We start from the raw sequence: 20,903 nt of genomic DNA, 5'->3' as shown, positions 1-20,903 counted from the left end.
ATGGGAAATCATAGGTTTGGAGGATGTTGTGACATCAGATTTGAATGATGAATTTTGTAAAGACCATTCTGGCTTTTGTGTGGAGAACTTGTTGGAGAATCTATTATTTTTTTCAAAGTCTGCATTGGCCAGTGGGATGATAACCAAGATATTCAAAAATCTCCCACACATCCCCCAAGCAGGGCATCCCTTCTGCATCATTCTGCTTTCTAGAATTTGTGTATGCACATGAACACACACACCCACACACCAGAGAAGACAAAGCAGGACAAAACACTGCTGTGCATATGAGAAATTCTCTGTTAGGCCCATGGTCAGCTTGATTTTTGTTTCTGGAAGAAAAATGTAACATGAAAAGCTGCTTTCTTACTTTACCACAGATTTAAAAAAAACAAAAACAAAACCTGCCTCTCCTGACTTTCTTTTCTTTCCCAGGCCATCTACAAGGCTGACTTGGAGTGGCTCCGTGGCATCGGCTGGATGCCTGAAGGATCTCCGGAAGTACTGAGAGTCAAGAATGCCCAGCATATCTTCCGAGACAGTGTCTATCGGACACCTGTGGTGAAACTCAAGTACACAAGTATTGTTGACACACCTGAAGTTGTCCTCGCGAAATCCAATGCTGAAAATATCAGCATTGTGAGTCACATTTTTGTCCTGTATTAAAATTCATGTTATAAAAGGAATGCTAAATAATTAATCTGGTAATCCATTTGTAAGATAATAGTAATATTGATGATAGCAAAGATTTCAGTAAGTGATGTTGACACGGTTGTTTTGTTACTGCTTACTAATTCTAAACAAAATCTCAAAGTACACATGAAAGGTGGTAATACAGATTTCATAACAAATTTGAGTAACTTATGCAAAAAGATTCTGGAAATTTTTAATATGAAAAGATTTGGGACCAGAAAAATCAAAAGTTGTACACTGCAACTAGAAAAATTACAAACTGTGAAGTAATTTTGTTATTGGTTCTTTCCACAGCCAAAGTACAGAGAAGTTTGGGACAAGGATAAAACTTCAATCCACATAATGCCAGATACTCCAGAAATTAATCTTGCTAGAACCAATGCTCTTAACGTGAGCAATGTAAGTACTGCAACAGACTCCCCTTTTGTTTGGAAAGTCGCCCAGTTGGTACGAAGCTATCACCAGGGAACTCTTCATAGGCAAGGAAGAGAAGATCGCGTGGGTAAGGAGGCCCTTGCCCAGGAGTGAGGAGAGGGGCCGATCCCTGGTTCTGAATCCCTGGGTAAGGCCAGTTACTGTGAGGCAATGTCAACATGACAAAAGAGAGAAGGGAACAAGGAGAAAGATGATGAAAGAGGAATGAAGAGACACAAACAAGAAAGGGGAATGAATGACAGATTCAGATGGACATAAAATAATTAAAATTCATTTCACAGTGGTATTTAAATTGATTTTAAAACCCAGATATATAGGGGATTCTTTTTATGAAATTATAAAGTACTAAAATTGACCCCAAGAAAAGAATAAAAACATAAGAAGTGAAGAGGGTTATTAAAGACCTCTCCTCACTCTTCTATGATGTCAGGGTCACCCAGATGATTTTATAGGGCAATTGTTTCCAAACTTTAAGGAATAAATAACTATAGAGCCTAATGAAAGAAGGAAAACCTTCCCCATTATCAAAACTTGTCCAACTGCCTCAAATGAAAACTGTAGACCAATAATAATGAGGAAATCTTAAATAAAATATTAACAAATCAAATTTGATAGTACATGAATATGATATAATACAAATAACTAGGATTCATTCAGGAATGCCAAAAATATTTCATATTCAGAAAACTGATAATATGCTGGAACAAAAGAGAAAAATTGTATGCTCATTTTATTAGATTTAAAAAGATGTATGACCAAATCAAATATCCATTCTTATTTTTTAATAAAGTCTTAGCAAAATAAGAATAAATGAATATTTTCTTGTCATAACTAAGAGTAAATTTCAAATCAAAGGCAAGGCTCAAGTAAGTAAGTTTCTCATTCAAGTCAGGAGTAAACCAAGGATGCCCACTAGTTCACTTCAGTTCAGTCGCTCAGTTGTGTCCAACTTTTTGCGACCCCATGGACCACAGCACACCAGGCCTCCCTGTCCATCACCAATTCCTGGAGCTTACTCAAACTCATGTCCATTGAGTCAGTGATGCCATACAACCATCTCACCCTCTGTCATCCCCTTCTCCTCCCACCTTCAATCTTTGCCAGCATCAAGGTCTTTTCCAATGAGTCAGTTCTTCACATCAGGTGGCCAAAGTATTGGAGTTTCAGCTTCAGCATCAGCCCTTCCAATGAATATTAAGGACTGATTTCCTTTAGAGTGGTTGGATCTTCTTGTAGTCCAGGGGACTCTCAAGAGGCTCCTCCAACACCACAGTTTAAAAGCATCAATTCTTCGGCCTTCTTTATAGTTCAGTTTTCTTTAGAGTCCAACTCCCACATCCATACGTGACCACTGGAAAAACCATGGCTTTGACTAGATGGACCTTTGTTGGCAAAGTTATGTCTCTGCTTTTTAATATGCTGTCTAGGTTGGTCATAACTTTTCTTTCAAGGAGCAATCATCTTTTTATTTCATGGCTGCAGTGATTTTGCATCATCATCTGCAATGATTTTGGAGCCCAAAAAATAAAGTCTGTCACTGTTTCCATTGTTTCCCCATCTATTTGCCATGAAGTGATGGGACCAGATGCCATGATCTTAGTTTTCTGAATGTTGAGCTTTAAGCCAACTTTTTCACTCTCACTTTCATCAAGAGGCTCATTACCATTTTTTAACATTTGCTTAAAGTAGCTTAATGATAAGCTCCTCATTTATCCCCAAATAATTAATTAACAGTAAGGATAAGAGGGCTTCCCTGGTGGCTCAATGGTAAAGAATCCACCTGCCAGTGCGGGAGACATGGGTTAATTCCTGGTCCAGCAAGATCCCACATGCTGCAGAGCAGCCAAGCCCATGTGCCACAACGACTGAGCCTGAGCCCGAGCCCAGGAACTGCAGCTATTGAAGCCCGTGTGCCCTAGAGTCTGTGCTCCACAAGAGAAGACACTGCCATGAAAAGCCCATTACTCTGCAACAAAGAGTAGCCCCTGTTCGCCTCAGCTAGAGAAAAGCCCACACAGCAATGAAAAGCCAGCACATCCCTAAAAAAAGGAAAAAAAAAAAAGAGTAAAGATAAGAAAAAAATATCATAAAAAGGCAGAATTATCATCCTTTGCAGAATAAATCATTGTATACCAGGGGAAAGGGAGAGATTAACTTAAAACTCTATTAGATAAAATGAAAGAATTCAGTTACACGGGTAGCTTCACAGTTTAAGAAAGTTCAAGAAAGGTAGTACCTTCATGAATCACAGAGATTTTTCTGTGTGTGGAACAGTATGACCTTAGAAGAAGGATACTGTCTTAATACAGTCCACCATGGCTTGGAACCTTTTATCTTTCAAAAAATAATAAATCTTTGTGAGAGGAGTCTTCCAAGTAAAGATTCCTCATCATGTGTGTACTGCACCACCAACTTTATTGTAATGAGCCTCTTAGGAGCTAATTTTTTCCAAGAGCTGGGAAGAAAGCAAAATTTTGATGCTTCTTTTGAACTAGAATTGGTACAGTATATGGTGCAGTGAATTCTTATTGCCAAGTGGGTGGATGGAAAGACGGCCAGCTCTTCACTGCGTAGAATCAGCCTCTTCCTTCCAATCCATAGACATCTTTGGAAAAAAAATTCTGGAAAGCCTCATGTGCTATCTTTTGCATGATAAATTTCTCAGCTGGAAATACCAGAACCCTACCATTAATATTGGGCTTCCTAGGTGGCACTATTGGTAAAGAACCTCTCTGCCAAGACGTAAAGGGATGTGGGTTTGATTGCTGGGTCAGGAAGATCCCCTGGAGGAAGGCATAGCAATCCACTCCAGTGTTCCTGTCTGGAGAATCCCATGGACAGAGGAGCCTGGTGGGCTACAGTCCATAGGGTCGCACAGAGTTGGATACAACTGAAGCAACTTAGCACGCATGCACACACCATTAGTATCATGATATAAGCAAGACTAGTATTTGACACCATGCCAAAAGTAAAGTTGTTAAATTTAGATACTAATGAGAATGGCTTCTGTTTTGGAAGGTATCAAACATCCTATCTGAATACTAAACAAAATATTCACTTTCTTTATACATAGTGTTGCTAGTATTGTAATCTTGATAAAGTCCCCTATTTTAAGTAATTTTCAGCATTTAGAAAGCAGTTTTTTCAGAATATTTGTATATAATTTTATGGGTAACCAAACAACTTCATGTTAAATTGATTCATTTAAACTTGACACCAATCACATGGGTAAGACAGTGTTATTTTGTTTTTAATCATATGGGAAAGTTCAGACTTAAAAAGATTAAAGAATTTGCCCACATTCTCACAGTTAGTAGGTGAAGAAGTTAGGTCCTAAGTCCAGTTTTTTTGTAGCTCAAATAAAAATTATATCTGACCACATAAAAAAAGTATATCACATAAGAAAAAATAGTATAATAATATATGTAATAAAACAAATACAAAAAATTTAAAATAACATAATTACAAATTTCCATTAAATATTCTCTATTATAATACATTTAAATGTGGAAAACACTTTATTTTGTACAAAAAAAAGTCCAGCATTAAAATAGGCCCAGTCAAACTTAATACAAAAACTTGAATGAAAATTCATATAAAACTTTCCCATACTTATAAGGACAGATCCTATCTAAGCACTCATTTTTCAAAATGCAAAGGCCATGAAACTAATTGAAATTCACTTCTCCTTTCTGCCTTGTTCAAGCTGTGAACAATGGTGATAGGTTTGATTTCTGAATTATACATTTAAATTACTGCTATTTCTAACATTGTTAATACAGAAGTTATCCACTTAAATGTGAACATATATTTATAAAGTTATCTGTAAATCAGTCACTATTTTCATTGACTTCTCTTTACAAACACAACAGCGATACACTTAGAAAGTGGCCCATTATCTCCAATCAGTGCTTCAGTAAAAAGATCTAACGCTCCCAAACACTATGCATCAACAATTGTATTAGAAGATCTAAAAAAAAAAAAAAAAACTGTGTAGAGAGGGAAAAACCCTGTTGTTTTTCAAATGTAAGCCCTTCTTTTTCAAATTAAAAACCCTCTTGTTTTTCAGAATGTAAAAAGTTTATAATTCTGAAGATTACGAAATTGAAATGAAGAATTAAGTAGAATTATGAAGAAATTCAATAATAGCCCATTAATGTTTGAACTTAAACTGATCCCAGTGCTATCAATACAAGAAGCACCAAAACCCTTTTACATCAACCATAAACAACTATATTGAAATTATAATTCAAATTAAAAAAAGGAAAAAGCCTTGTCAAGTCCAGATCTTTGGATTCCAGACATGATTTTGTTCTCCAGTACACTGGTCCATGATGATTCTTTCACTTATTCTCTTTTTATAAACTGGTTCTAGGACTTCAAAACTGTACCCCTTTGTTATTAATTTTCACTTGAACCCCTGTAGTCACTGATGAGTTTGAACTGGGAACAATACCTTGTTTTTCCTCCTCTTCAGAAACTTTACCGTGAAGGTTGGGATGAGATGAAGATGAGCTGTGACGTCCGGCTGGACGCCATCCCCATCCAGGCTGCCAAGGCCTCCAGGGAGATCGCGAGTGACGTGAGTGTGGCCTTGTTTACTCCTCAGTTTTTCGTGCAAACGCCCCAGGTGCATAGAGAGTTCGTGCTGTGATCCATCTGCTGTGTTTTTCTGTCCCCAGTATAAATACAAGCTTGATCACGAGAAGCAGAAGGGACACTACGTGGGCACCCGCACAGCCAGGGATGACAACAAGATCCGCTGGGCCCTCATAGCTGGCAAGATTCAGAATGAAAGAGAATACCGGCTGCACTGGGCCAAGTGGAAGTCTAAGTTCCAGAGCCCCCCGGATATGCTCTCCATCGAGCACTCTAAAAATTCCCAGACTCTGGTCAGCGATATCGATTACCGCCATTACCTGCACCAGTGGACGTGCATGCCTGACCAGAACGATGTGATTCAGGCCAGGAAAGCCTACGATCTGCAAAGCGATGTGAGTGGGCTGCATTTTAGCCTGAACTCTTTCATCATTTTCCCAGGACTCCCAGAAAGTTTATGTCATTAAATCTTGCATCATCACTCCATGTCTTTATACAGCCAAGAATTTGGTTTTGGTTAGAATTTATAGTGTGGTATTAAAATCACCAGTACCATGAAGGATAAGGAAATAAGTGGTAGTTGAATATAGTTCTTAATTGTATCATGTTAAAGACAACTACTCTGAAAGTATTACTTCTACAGAACTTAAGAAGCAACATAAGTTTAAATTGTAAGTAAAATATTGGCAGTCCATGGACAGGATACAGGCATAGATATGCTGTTTTAGTTGACACAGTGTTTTTAAATTTTGAATTAAGTTTTAAAATCAGGGAATTTTGTATACAAACCTAGGATTTCCCATTTTGTTGGGAAAAAATTAGAGGATGCAGCTCCAGACATGAACTAGCCATTGATAGTCATGACCTCGGGCTAAATTAAGGCTACTGCTGCTGCTGCTAAGTCACTTCAGTCATCTCTGACTCTGTGCAACCCCACAGACGGCAGCCCACCAGGCTTCCCCGTTCCTGGGATTCTCCAGGCAAGAACACTGGAGTAGGTTGCCATTTCCTTCTCCAATGCATGAAAGGAAAAGTGAAAGTGAAGTTGCTCAGTCGTGTCCAACTCTTAGCAACCCAATGGACTGCAGCCTACCAGGCTCCTCCATCCTTGGGATTTTCCAGGCGAGAGTACTGGAGTTGGTTGCCATTGCCTTCTCCGAAATTAAGGCTAAACCCCTTTAAATAGCAAACATGGGCCCCAGTTTATTATGCTGCCGCATCATTAATTTACTTAAGTTACTTGTCTGGTGCTTGAGTATGTCATTCTTAAATTGCATTTCTCCATCAGACCAATGAATAGAACAAATGTGACCAGACTTACTGACTTCTTCCTGGTCTTATTTTCACAGGCTATTTACAAGGCTGACTTGGAATGGTTACGTGGGATTGGGTGGATGCCAGCTGATTCTGTTTCTGTCAATCATGCCAAGCATATGGCAGACATCTTCAATGAGGTATTCCAAGATCTTATCCTGACATTCAGCACATTTCCTAAGAAACTAAACAAAAATACACCAGCTAACATGCAGTCATTCCCCATCAGCAATTACAGTTTCAATTGCTATCCTTTCCAAAATAATCCTGTACTGTCCCTGTCACATTGTGGGACCATACCCATAAGAATGTAAGACCACTCAGTGATGCTTGGAATTGTATAAATGGAAATTTTCTTCAGTCCTCAATGGCAATACATGTGAGAGAAGTTTGAAAATTGAAAAACACACATACACACACAGAGTACATGTAATGATATATTACATGATTTTGGGAGCTAAGCAAACCTGCTACCTTAAAATCTGTGGAAGGTATAAGATGTCAACCCATTTGTTTAAAAATAAAATGCTAAGAAGAAAGCCAAATTGCCAAAAAGATGCCATTGAAATATGACATTCTACACTTCTAGTTCAGACACACCCTTAAATGCAGCATATCTTGCTCAGGACCAGAGACAATGTTGTTTAAAAGAGATTTTCTTTCCCATAGAAAAAATATCGCACAAAAATAGAAACTCTCAGCTTTACTCCTGTGGATGACAGAGTTGATTACGTGACAGCAAAACACAGTGGTGAAATCCTGAACGATGTAAGTACATGACTGTTGTTCTAAAACGGCTCGGTTAAATTTTTAAATAAAGGTGATCTGTTAAAAATTGTTTAAAATAGTAAAATTTCTGGGTTTGGAAGATGTTGTTTCCAAAGCTTTTCCGCTTCCTTACACTCATTGTGCAATCGCTGTCTGAGATACGGATTGTAAATATTGAGACGACTGGTGCTAGCAGCTGCTTGGACAGCATTATGTGTTCTTAATATCGAGGAACTTACCAACTTGCTTCTCATTTCTAGATTAAGTACCGAAAAGATTGGAATGACACAAAATCAAAGTACACTCTCACAGAAACCCCTCAGCTGCATACTGCCCAGGAGGCAGCCCGGATACTGGACCAGGTAAGGATTTTGCCTGGACACCTGACACTTTCTGTGAGGATGGAGGACTATAACACACCTGTAGGAGACTTAGCCCTCTATCCTGACTCCTTGGTTTAACCCTTTGTCATGTCTCTGTCTTTTAGTATCTCTACAAGGAAAGCTGGGAGAAACAGAAAGCCACCGGTTACATTTTGCCTCCAGATGCTGTGCCATTTGTTCATGCCCATCATTCTGGTGATGTTCAGAGTGAGGTAAGTTATTCTGATACAAGTGCACTTTGCAAAGGCTGGCCATTGCCCTTACAGGGACCCAGTTACCCTAAGACATAGCACCATGGAGAGCTCCTTGTTGGCTGGCAGGCCTGGCTGGCCTTGGGGATGGCCAGAGTACCTGCTCCATTCTTGTCCTTTTCCTGTGGGCTCTTAGCATTCTTCATCTTTTTTTTTTTTTTCTCTGCTGCTTCAAAAACTATTGTTTAAGGTCTTTATTTGTTTCTTCTATTCTCTGCTTCCCTAAAATCTCTAAGCCTTCAAATAAGATATTGCCAGAATTAGAAAGTAAGTGTATATTTTTCTATTTTTAAATTGAAATGTCTTCATCTCTATTTCAATTTTTTTCGTATTTATTCTTGTGAGAGTAACAGAAATATCTGGGGGCCTGAGCTTGCTTGATGTTTCAAGCCCCTTCTGCCTTGTGTGTTTGTCTAAGTTGACGGAATCTCTGTTCCTCTTCCCACCAGCTGAAATACAAAGCTGAACACGTCAAGCAGAAAGGTCATTATGTGGGTGTCCCGACGATGAGAGATGATCCTAAACTGGTTTGGTTCGAGCACGCAGGCCAGATTCAGAATGACAGACTTTACAAAGAGAACTATCATAAGACAAAGGCCAAAATCCATATACCTCCTGATATGGTGTCGGTGTTGGCAGCCAAGGAGGGACAGGCCCTTGCCAGTGACATTGATTACCGCAATTACCTGCACCAATGGATATGTCACCCTGACCAAAATGATGTTATTCAGGCAAGGAAGGCCTATGACCTACAGAGTGATGTAAGTGATTTTTGTCTCTTAATTATCTAGAGGCATGTGGTCTACTCAGATCATAAGCACTAACTTCGAGCCTCCAGTCTTTGAAACTCATAACCGTAAATATATAGTTTGCTGTCAGAAGGGAACTGAGGCTGGATATGAAGTAGAGAAAGGTTGGGAGCAGTAATGGACAGCTTTGCTTGCTGACTGTGCATTTCTGAATAACGTTCAAAGTCAAGTTTTAAAAAATTGATTCTGTACCATCTCTATCATCAATAGTTCTTCACATGTGCATGGAAAATTGTCAACTGACTTAAAATAATTATTGGCTTGGGCGGGAGTTGACATTGATTTGGGATTTCAATAATATTACATGATAGTGTAGTCAAGACCTGGGAATGCCTCCTCCTTGCTTTGCCAAGCATCTCCTTCCTCAAGGCTTTCATGAAGGAATTGCTTGCAAGGAATCAAAGCAAAAGGGACACAACATACTGATGAGTTGCAGAAGGGCCAGAAGCCCTTATGCAGAGGTTGGCAAAGCTGGGATAGAGAATGTGTGTCAGGTCACCTCCCCCTGAAGCCTGAATCAAGATCTCTACCTGCCACCAGTAGTCCGTAGGAAACAGAAACACAATGCGTTAATGTGATGCTCAGGAGCACCGAGGAGCTAAGCCTACCTGGGTCTTCTCGTTGTTACCAAAACAGGATGTCAGATTCTGCCTGCAGCACAGGTACTGAACTTGAACATCCCATCTCACTGGTGGCTGCAGCAGGATAACCTTTGTGGAACTCTAATCAGATTAGCACCTCCTCTTTATATGGCGTGCGGTGGCCTGAGAGAATCCAGGAAGTGGGGGCGAGGGTAAAGACAGACAGGAGGGGTGGCCCCCAACCCTACAAGACATGAGCATTTACTTGTGTGACTGCCTTTATTTAGTCTGAATACCCCACAGATTTCTATATAACTATATGTATCAAGTTCATCTAAAACTATAACTTCTTTGGTAAAACCTTGTCTTATGCTCACAGGTGAAAACAACGGTTCCCTACCTTTAACTCCCACAGCATCTAAGTGTTCTTGCTCTCGCAGCACCTACCACTGTCTACTTCATAGATAACTTCTCTCTACACTTCAAAGACTTTATACTCATCTCTCAAATCACCTTGCATAGTTCCTCATTCATAACAGCCATGAGAAATATTGCTCAAGTGTACAGATGAAATCATGTTTGAATCAATGAGACATAGCCACTAGAGAGAAAGCCTTAAAAACCTTCTGAAAAAGTTGTTTCTAATCTGCTGCCTGATTTCATGTGCCCGAGTTATTTACACCTGCATTGTGTCTCCCTTTCTGCTCTCAGAATATCTACAAAGCTGACTTGGAGTGGCTCCGAGGCATTGGTTGGATCCCCCTGGATTCTGTGGACCATGTGAGGGTTACCAGGAACCAGGAAATGATGAATCAGGTATGCAGAGCCTTTTCTTCCTACATAAAGCCTGGCCTCCTTACCTACCATGTGGGGATAGGTACCCTGTAGGGGACCACCTATCTTAATTGTCTCTATTCCTTTGCAGATAAAATATAAGAAAGATGCTCTTGCCAACTATCCTAACTTTACAAGTGTGGTGGATCCTCCAGAGATTGTTCTCGCCAAGATTAACTCAGTCAATCAAAGTGATGTAAGTTTTCTTTGTGTATAATAAGGTATATAAACTAAGAGCTTAACTGTCATTGAACAGACTTTCCTTACCTCCAGATAATGGTTTGTAAGAAAATGGGGAGTAAATTATAAGAAAATCTTTGGGGGAGAATGTCTTAAAAGTCACTAGTAGGACATATACTGTACCCCTTTTAGATAATATCTAAATTATTATCCCAAACATTCCATTGTGTTAGTTATAATAAAAATTATATATCATATAATGAAATTTAGCCCATTGATTAATCTCTAAATGTAACTATTTTTTGCTAGGTAGATCTTGTGAAACTTTAAATATATATTTAGAATAATCAAAGGTTCTCTTTGTTTTCTCTCCTTAGGTAAAATATAAAGAAACATTTAATAAATTAATAAAGGGCAAGTATATCTTTTCTCCAGATACACCATATATCACCCACTCCAAAGACATGGAAAAACTCTACAGTACTGTAAGTTCTATTTTATGTGATGTACAACTCAGTTCTGAATTTTAAGCTTTTGTTAGCATGCATGCTCTTGGCTGACTTTATGAACGACTGAACTTATAAGGAGACCTATTATTTTGTTGTATTTATTTTTATTTCATAGCGTATTATTCAGAGCAAGTAGTATTTATTCAGCTAGTATTGTTTGAGGCCCTGTGATGTGCCAGGCACTGAGGGAGACACTGAGGAGCTAAAGATCAATAAGATAAGACTTTCAGGAGCAGCTGCAAGTGAGGGAGATGATGTACAAATAAGAAGGTGGATGAACCTAGAGCCTATTATACAGGGTGAAGTAAGTCGGAAAGAGAAAAACAAATATTGTACATTAATGCGTAATATGGGATCCTGAAAGATGGTACTGATGGACCTACTTGCAGGGCAGCCACGGAGACACAGACATAGAGAACAGGCCTGTGGACCCAGCAGGGGAAGGAGAGGGTGGAACGAACTGAAGGAGAAGCGTGGAAACATATACATTACCATATGCAAAACAGCGAGCCAGTGGGAATTTGCTGTGTGACTCAGCTAACTCAACCCAGTGCTCCGTGACAACCTAGAGGGGTGGGATGGAATGGGAGATGGGAGGGGAAGTAGGCATACCTATGGCTGATTCATGTTGATGTATGGCAGAGACCAACACAATATTGTAAAGCAATTATCCTCCAACTAAAAATAAATAATTTTTTAAAAAGACAATAATGTAACAAGTGCTATATCACTTCTGGGCACATGTAGAACCAAGCAGCTACCAACAGAAAGAAGACAGGAAAGGGTGGTCCCTTGTTAGCAATCATGTCCAGATATTTCCAGCCAGCAAGTGGAGGACTTGCTCTCCAAATTTTAATTCAGCTTATCTAAAAGGTGTGTGTGTATGCTGAATGGGAAGCAATCTTTGGTGATTCTCTCCCTGTGTGCAAATTTGTTTTCACTTTTATTAGAAATGTAAATAAAGTTAAACTCTATTATAAAATGTCTCGGGGTCAGTAGGTTTAATTTGCAACTAGTCCAAAAACTCTATCCTGTTCATAAGTAGGGACACTATTGACTATAAGTGAAGATTTAGGCCTTGCCTTAAAACATAAATACTTTACCTTGGTTTTACCATTTACCTTCAAGTACATCTAGAAGAGGTTGAATGCAAAGTTTTGTTGATATGCATTTCTTTGTCCTAGATACTGTATAAAAGGGCCTGGGATGGAACGAAGGCCTATGGCTACACCCTGGACGAACGCTACATCCCCATTGTGGGAGCCAAGCATGCTGACTTTGTGAACAGTGAGGTCAGTAGGACTTTTTCCTTTCTTGAGTTTGAGAGTCTTTCTAGCCACAAAGGACTGGTTGGAAAGTCCTAGTGATTCTCAATGCCGTACCTACTTCACAGCTGAAATACAAAGAGACGTATGAGAAACTGAAGGGTCACTACCTGGCTGGAAAAGAAATCAGTGAGTTCCCCAACGTGGTTCACTGTCTGGACTTCCAAAAAATGAGGAGCTTGGTAAGCAAAGTTCACTTTAACAAGAGGATTTGCACAGTGTACTACTCTTCTGCCTATTTATAATCTGCCCTTTGTCTCAAAATCAGCTGGGGGTGGGATAGTGAGGAGTGAACCAGTCTTGAGACTTTCCCCCATCCCTGCCACATAGCCCTGCACCCCTTTGGTAGCCATCTGTTTTCACCCTTTCCCCCCATTCCTCCAAACACAGTGGGCTCTGTATTTGGAAAAAGGAGAAAACAAGATTGGTTCCTCTTTACTTTGTGTTATAGTAAAGGGATGGGAAATTTTTGAAGAAGTAGAATATATTAAAGTATCATTTTTTTAACCTTGGTCCAGTCTAAAGATATTGATCTGTATTGAAAATAAGACTCTAGGAAAGATTGATCAGAATAGCTTAATGGCTTTCTTATTTTTGTCTTTAAATGTGTATCATTCTTTAGTTGAACTACAGAAGACATTATGAGGACACCAAAGCAAATGTCCATATCCCCCAAGATATGATGAATCACGTGTTGGCTAAAAGGTGCCAGTACATCCTCAGTGACCTGGAATACCGACACTACTTCCACCAGTGGACGTCTCTTCCAGAAGAACCCAATGTCGTCCGGGTCCGGCACGCGCAGGAGATCTTGAGTGATGTATGAGGTCCTTTCTGCAGCTTGATTAAGTTACAGCCTTCACCCAGCCCTGCCCGGGCCCCCATGCCCTTGTTGTCTCTGTATTCCTAAACCCTGCTGCTTTTCAATTCAAAGAGGCAGGAGTGACGTTTTTTGGTGTAAAGATCCCCTCAGAGCAATGAGACTCCTGTGTTAACTATTTAATCTCTTCAACACTAGACTAAAACTGAGCTGTTACTCTCCTCCTAAACTTCTTTAGGCTAGGGCATTGGGCTTCCCTGATAGCTCAGCTGGTTAAGAATCCTCCTACAATGCAGGAGACCCCCGTTTGATTCCTGGGTTGGGAAGTTCCCCTTGAGAAAAGGTAGGCTAACCCGCTCAAGTAGCCTTGGGCTTAGCTTTTGCTCTCCTCCTAAACTTCTTTAGACTAGGGCATTAAAGACCTTCCAGCTGTTGAAAAACCCGCCCTATGGCAGCTGAGTATACTAAGCACAGCCAAAGGCTGACAGGAGAAAATCAAATCCTCGATTGGAAGTTCAGTTAGTACCGGTCACCTTTCACTGTTCCTTCTTTCTTGCAGAATGTGTATAAAGATGACTTGAATTGGCTGAAAGGCATTGGGTGTTACGTTTGGGATACACCCCAGATCCTCCATGCGAAGAAATCATATGACCTCCAGAGTCAGGTGAGCCATATTCCTAGGACTAGCTCATTGTGGGTTGATGGACTCCATGATGCTCCCAGTGAGCTGATAGCGAGACTGTCCCTGTGCCCAGGTGGAGAAAGTGGCTCTGACAGTACACAGTCTAAGGGAACCAAAGACCCCTGCCCAATAAAACCTCTTCTGGTAGCCGGCTCTTGCGCTGGCCTTCCTCAGTTTGAGTGTCCCCTGTGGTTTAAGGCTATAGATGTTTATAGCAGACTGTTATCTGGGAGCTATTTCACAGTGAACTACCCTCAAGCATGTATACCTTAGTTGATCAGGTTAACTGGTAGGGAGTAGAAACCAAATGCATACTTTGACCATAAGTATTTAACTTTTGAAGTAAAAAGTAGTTACTTGGAGAACTTTACAGCAGAAATTCATCTCGGGGAGGGCAGCTATCTGATGGATGTTGAAATTGAAGGGCTGTTGTCAGGGACAGAGTATAAGCAAGGAAAAGACAACATGATGAAGGAGGGACCTGGCAAAGATCCAGACTCCACTTTTGGTCAAGAGAAACTGTTAGTTTTGACAGCTGGGCAAAGTCTGCAGGACTGTCCAACCTATCCTTTTTGTTAAGATTAAAGCAGAAACCCAGAAATGTACATCTAAGTTGGCACAAATGGCAGATCTGCATTTTACCATTTTCAGTAACTTTTCTTTTTCTTCACAGATACTATACACAGCAGCAGGTAAAGAAAATCTAAAGAATTATAACCTGGTCACAGACACACCACTTTACGTGACTGCTCTTCAAAGTGGCATTAATGCCAGTGAGGTGTGTCTTCCATGTACAACTCTCCCAGGACAAGCTGTTATTGTCTTACATGTTGTCAAATAATAGAAAAGAATAACCTGTCTTCTTTGTCTGTAGGTGAAATATAAAGAGAATTATCATCAGATCAAAGACAAATACACGACAGTTCTAGAAACAGTGGATTATGACAGAATCAAGAATCTGAAGGATCTGTTTAGCAGTGTGAGTTGAGTTTTCTTTTCTCTGTATTTGAGTTACCCCTTCCACCTTTAGAGACAATAAGAGATTAAAAGGAACAAGCAACCTTACCCCCAAAGGTCTAATCTTTTTCCTGGAACTTTAAGTTCCTACTTTATCTTATAAATCCTAATGCTGCTGCTGCTGTTAGGTCGCTTCAGTCATGTCCAACTCTGTGCAACCCCAGAGACGGCAGCCCACCAGTCTCCCCCGTCCCTGGGATTCTCCAGGCAAGAACATTGGAGTGGGTTGCCATTTCCTTCTCCAATGCATGAAAGTGAAAAGTGAAAGTGAAGTCGCTCAGTTGTGTCCAACTCTTTGCGACCCCATGGACTGCAGCCTACCAGGCTCCTCTGTCCATGGGAGTTTCCAGGCAAGAGTATTGGAGTGGGGTGCCATTGCCTTCTCCGATAAATCCTAATAGGTACAAGTAAATAAGCCCCAATTTGAGTATTGTTCTATGTCATGCAGTTGATACAAATTCACTAACTCGTTCCCTAGTGCAAACAGGTACTGTTGGAGCTAGTCTTTGTTGACCCTGAACTTGTTTTTGCCTAGCTTTTCCTTTGCCCAGTGACTTAGAGATCAACAGAGGCACTCTTTTTTTTCCTCCTGTGAATTGGCTAATTAATCAAACAGTTTTTAAACTTCATTTTGAAATAATTTTAGATTTACAGAAAAATTGCAAAAGTAGTAAAGAGAATTCCCATACACTTTTCTCCATAGAACAATTACCAAAAAAAAAAAAAAAAAAATTAGCATTGTAATAATGTTATAGACTTTATCCAGACTTCAACAGTATTTCCACTAAAGTACTTTGCTATCCCAGAGGCCAGTCTAGGATCCCATGCTGCACTTGGTTGTCATGACTCCTTAGTCTCTTTGTATCTGAGAATTTCTTAATTCTTCCTTGTCTTTTTCTGATCTTGACCCTTTTGAAGAATTCTGGCCAGTTATTGTGTAGAATGTTTTGAAGGTTGAGTTGATCTTAAGTTTGCTCATGATTAGGTTTAAGGTATTCCTTTTTTGGCAAGAATAGCACAGATGTGATGTGCCCTTCTCAGCACATCATAGCCAGTGGTGCATGGTATCAGTAGCTGGGAATGACCTGATCACTTATTTTAAGTTGCTATCTGCTGAGATTCTCCACTGTAGACTTTCTTTTGTACCTTTGTTATTAATAAATATCTTGGAGGAGATTTTTTGGGACTATGCAATTATCCTGTTTCTCCTCACACTTTCTCTTATATATTTTAACATCCATTGATGGATCTTACCTGCAAGAATTGTTACAGTTCCCTTCTGGTTGTTTTCTCTTTCCCTTATCCCCTCTACATTTATCAATTGGAATTCTTCTGTAAGGAACAGCTGTCCCTTCTCCACTGTCAGTTTCTCTATTTATTTCTATCAGTATAGGCTCATGGATATTTATTTTATTCTATGGGATAGAATCTAATATTATTGTTTTTTATTTTGGTACTTGAATGGTTTCAACTTTGGTATTGGGAACTATTGTTGTCTAATACAATACAGGGTTCATTAACCTTTTCCTTTTTTGTAACTTTCTGTTTCCTTTCCAATGAAAACATTGACTTTCATTATCTATGATATATCTACTTATTTGTGCCACCCTTGTATGCGTATAAAATATTTCCAGAATTTCTAACACACACCCCTGTGAGAAACAAATTTACTAACTAGAGTAAGATGTTTTGTGTACAGTTATTTTTGCCTATAGCCTTAGAGTATCCAGTCGAGATATACCATTTTATAAAGTAAGTCAGTTGTTTTCTTCACCACTTCCTTCACTGTAGCTTTGTTATACATTTGTAATACAGTTAGATTTATTTGCTACAGTTTGTATTCTATTTTAGTTCCCTTCCCCATCCTGATTCTTGGTTGTTTGTTTTAATTTGCATACAGTAAATTTTACTCTTTGTGGTACATAGTACTCCACTTTTGACAAATACATAAAATCATGTATTCACCATTATAGTCAAGATACAGAAAAATTCTATATCACCTCCAAATTAACCCTTTCTGCCCCACTCCTCTCCCCTGGCATCCACAGAGCTTTTTCCTGTCCCTATTGTTTTACTTTTTCCAGAATGTCACTTAAATGTGATTACATGGTGTGTAGTCATTAGCTCTGGCTTCTTTCTCTTAGCAAAATGCATTTATGTGTTAGGACAGTTCAGTTCAGTTCATTCGCTCAGTCGTGTCCGACTCTTTGCCACCCCATGAATCGCAGCACGCCAGGCCTCCCTGTCCATCACCAACTCCCAGAGTTCACTCAGACTCACGTCCATCGAGTCAGTGATGCCATCCAGCCATCTCATCCTCTGTCGTCCCCTTCTCCTCCTGCCCCCAATCCCTCCCAGCATCAGAGTCTTTTCCAATGAGTCAACTCTTTGCATGAGGTGGCCAAAGTACCAGAGTTTCAGCTTTAGCATCATTCCTTCCAAAGAAATCCCAGGGCTGATCTCCTTTAGAATGGACTGGTTGGATCCCCTCACAGTCCAAGTGACTCTCAAGAGTCTTCTCCAACACCACAGTTCAAAAGCATTAATTCTTCAGCGCTCAGCTTTCTTCACAGTCCAACTCTCACATCCATACATAGCTGCCTAAATCAGTACTTTATCCTTTTTATAACAAAATAAAATTCTAAACCATAGTTTGTTTGTTTTTCCAGTCACAGCTAAAGGCACATCTGAGTTGCATCCAGTTTTTTACAATTATGTAAAGATGCTGTATATATTTGCATATAGATTTTGTGTGTTCACGCCTTCCCTTGTGGCTCAGTTGGTAAAGAATCCGCCTCCAATGCAGGAGACCTGGGTTCAATCCCTGGGTTGGGAAGATCCCCTGGGAGAAAGGAAAGGCTACCCACTCCAGTATTCTGGCCTGGAGAATTCCATGGACTGTATAGTCCATGGGATCCCAAAGAGTGGGACACAACTGAGCGACTTTCACTTTTGCTTTGTGTGTTCATAGCTTTTTATTTCTCCTGAGTAAATAAATACCTAGAAATGGAAACATTTTATCTCCTGCTGCTGCTGCTAAGTCGCTTCAGTCGTGTCCGACTCTGTGCGACCCCATAGACGGCAGCCCACCAGGCTCCCCCGTCCCTGGGATTCTCCAGGGAAGAACACTGGAGTGGGTTGCCATTTCCTTCTCCAACGCATGAAAGTGAAAAGTGAAAGTGAAGTTGCTCAGTCGTGTCCGACTCTTAGCGACCCCATGGACTGCAGCCCACCAGGCTCCTCCATCCATGGGATTTTCCAGGCAAGAGTACTGGAATGGGGTGCCATTGCCTTCTCCATTTTATCTCCTACTGTATATCTATTTAATATTAGTGGTTTTCATCCTCTAGGAATCCTAGACCTATGAAGGAATGAATATGTCATCAAAATCTCTGATAACTGTCAAACTGTGATAAGTGCTATGGGAACGGACAAAATAATGGACTCTGAGATTATGAACAAGGCAGTAAAGCAGTTATTTACTTGGGAGCACTTGGCTCCCACAGAGTAAGATTTGGGGTTGTTAGGGAATGTCTGAGAAGGATAGAAACAGGGAAAATTTGCCTCTGGAAGTTATCCAGATTGCATTATTTTGTGTTCACAAGATTTTTAACCCCCACAGAACCTGTACAAGGAGGCCTGGGATAAAGTGAAAGCCACCAGCTACATCCTGCCTCCTAACACCGTGTCCCTGACACATGCCAAGAACCAGAAGTACATGGCCAGCCATGTAAGTCAATTAACCTTCCCACCATTCCTTGCCCTTCCCTGCTCTCCTCTCCCAGAATGCTTCTGGTTGGTTCCTGTGCTGCCCAGAAGGACCCTCGGCACTTTCAAAGGGGCACACCAGCAAAAATTTCTGGGCGCTCAGTCATCACAAAGTCTGCATTTACTCCCCTTCTCAAGGGCCCTAAAGTGCAGAGACAGTCACACACACATGAAGGACACCAGTGTGACCTTTTAGGCCTCCTGTGTGCAAATGCCATGGGTGGATATGGATATTTTAGCCAGAAATGGAAAAGAGGACGTAATACACCATATAAAATGCACTCTTTTTTTTTAATAGAATTATGTGACCTTTGGTAGAAAAATAAACCAGTGAATGTGATAACCAGTTATTTCATCAGCCCCAAATATATGATTTAAGAATAAATTGTTAACTTTATATCTATGAAATATAAAAACTTAAAAATCTTTTGAAACTGTTTTTTAAAAACAAAACTTTTTGTAGGTATAGACATAATTTTCAAAAAATCCTAAATCACATGAGCTGTTTGAATATAGTATAAGGTCTTAGCACTTTTAACCCTTTATGCCTAATATGTTCTTACGTAAAACCTTTTATTGTAAAACTCCCTATAAATTTTGTTGCAGTTCTAATAAGCCTAGTTTTCTTTCAGAAACTTTGCCTCTATTAGAGACTTTTAGCTCTTAATTTTGAACATTTTATATAACACTTTAGACCAATATTTCTCAGATCTTTTTTCCCACACTGAGAAATCTATTTTGTACTGCAGATCAGCACATACATACACACCTGAAGTTTTTGAGAGTTCCTTCTGACATAAGTATTTTACAGAAGAGTACTTATTGCTACACTATAGACAGTGCATCCTGATCTTTCAATTCTATTCTCTTAATCTTCATATAAATGCTAGACACCCAGGAAGTTGGTTTCACTACCATCTAATGGGCCTGGAAATGCACAGTTCAGAAAAAGACTTTGTTAGACAACATATGGAATTAATTTTTACCCAGAGGGAAAAATTAAATCTGTATGATTTTTCCCAGAACAACTTAATTTGGAAGATTGCAAACAGACTAGCCCAAAGGATCAAGCTTTTCATTTGAGAATTTTTTGTAGATAGTTTTCAGAAAGCTCAGCAAAGGCTTTTTCCTTTAGTCAGGAAAAAAACTTACAGATGTTAAGATTCTCCAGGCAAATTGTTCTTGAAATGATATCAAACATAGAGAAATTAATTTTTAAAAGAAGGATTTCAACTTTAGTTTTTATTTTTAAATACCTTTGAATACTATTTTCTTTATAACTGAGGAATAGCTTACGTATAAGGAGCATGTGAACTAATGTTCTGGAAAATTCTGATGGGAAATTTCCTTGATTTCTATCAGTGAAGAGCTTTCCTGAAATTCTACGTAAATACTCCCATCTTTCCTTTTTTTGTCTTAATTGAGATGTGGGCCTCTGAGTTGTAAGAGGATTGTTATTTTATCATATGCCAGAAGAGAGGATCCCAGTCTCTGTAAAAGCCTTTCCTCCTAGTTCATAAAATAAAGAAATATTCATTAATAGGCAATATGGCTTAAGAACTAGACATTGGTTTTCCCATAGAATTTAGTTGAACTGTATTTTTGGAAAACCTCATAGAAACTGAAATTCAAGGATTGAGTCTCTTAAGCACCAGACTTGTCAGTTATTAAAAACAAAGAAATTCCTGAGCACATTTTTCATCTTTTACTATGGTTAAGAAAAACAAAGCCAACATCATAAAAGAGATCATTTTTAAATTACATCATCTTTAAAATTAGTTGTAGTAACAGCAGAAATACTTGTATCGGTATGGGAGTTTTTAAAATGATATCTAAAGGATGTTTACACATAGTCTGACCTAATCTTCAGGTAATCCTATGGCAGGTACCATGCTTCCTCTACCTCTGGGCACAGACAGGGAAACAAGCTCAGAA

The 20,903-nt window shown here is 39.5% G+C and overlaps 1 protein-coding gene across 45 annotated transcripts in view; it reads left to right on the top strand.

Annotated features, from left to right (window-relative positions):
- The window catches only part of NEB (nebulin), a 220,940-nt gene that overhangs the window by 136,180 nt on the left and 63,857 nt on the right, over window positions 1–20,903 (top strand). For all 45 annotated transcript variants that reach the window (XM_086353306.1, XM_086353298.1, XM_086353272.1 and 42 more), the window contains exons 98-116: window positions 436–639; window positions 988–1,092; window positions 5,606–5,710; window positions 5,811–6,122; window positions 7,077–7,181; window positions 7,711–7,809; window positions 8,070–8,171; window positions 8,297–8,404; window positions 8,893–9,204; window positions 10,545–10,649; window positions 10,759–10,863; window positions 11,225–11,332; window positions 12,541–12,648; window positions 12,750–12,863; window positions 13,304–13,501; window positions 14,061–14,165; window positions 14,857–14,961; window positions 15,058–15,162; window positions 18,823–18,930. In XM_086353306.1, the coding sequence (XP_086209432.1) occupies window positions 436–639; window positions 988–1,092; window positions 5,606–5,710; window positions 5,811–6,122; window positions 7,077–7,181; window positions 7,711–7,809; window positions 8,070–8,171; window positions 8,297–8,404; window positions 8,893–9,204; window positions 10,545–10,649; window positions 10,759–10,863; window positions 11,225–11,332; window positions 12,541–12,648; window positions 12,750–12,863; window positions 13,304–13,501; window positions 14,061–14,165; window positions 14,857–14,961; window positions 15,058–15,162; window positions 18,823–18,930 (2,613 nt within the window). The remainder of the gene's footprint in view (window positions 1–435; window positions 640–987; window positions 1,093–5,605; window positions 5,711–5,810; window positions 6,123–7,076; window positions 7,182–7,710; window positions 7,810–8,069; window positions 8,172–8,296; window positions 8,405–8,892; window positions 9,205–10,544; window positions 10,650–10,758; window positions 10,864–11,224; window positions 11,333–12,540; window positions 12,649–12,749; window positions 12,864–13,303; window positions 13,502–14,060; window positions 14,166–14,856; window positions 14,962–15,057; window positions 15,163–18,822; window positions 18,931–20,903) is intronic.

Source organism: Bos grunniens, chromosome 2 (genome assembly GCF_055505025.1).
Source record: "Bos grunniens cultivar Pamir isolate PY7600 chromosome 2, Bosgru_T2T1.0, whole genome shotgun sequence".
In the NCBI taxonomy this organism is placed as follows: Eukaryota; Metazoa; Chordata; class Mammalia; order Artiodactyla; family Bovidae; genus Bos; species Bos grunniens.
This window is presented reverse-complemented; position numbering and strand designations above follow the sequence as displayed.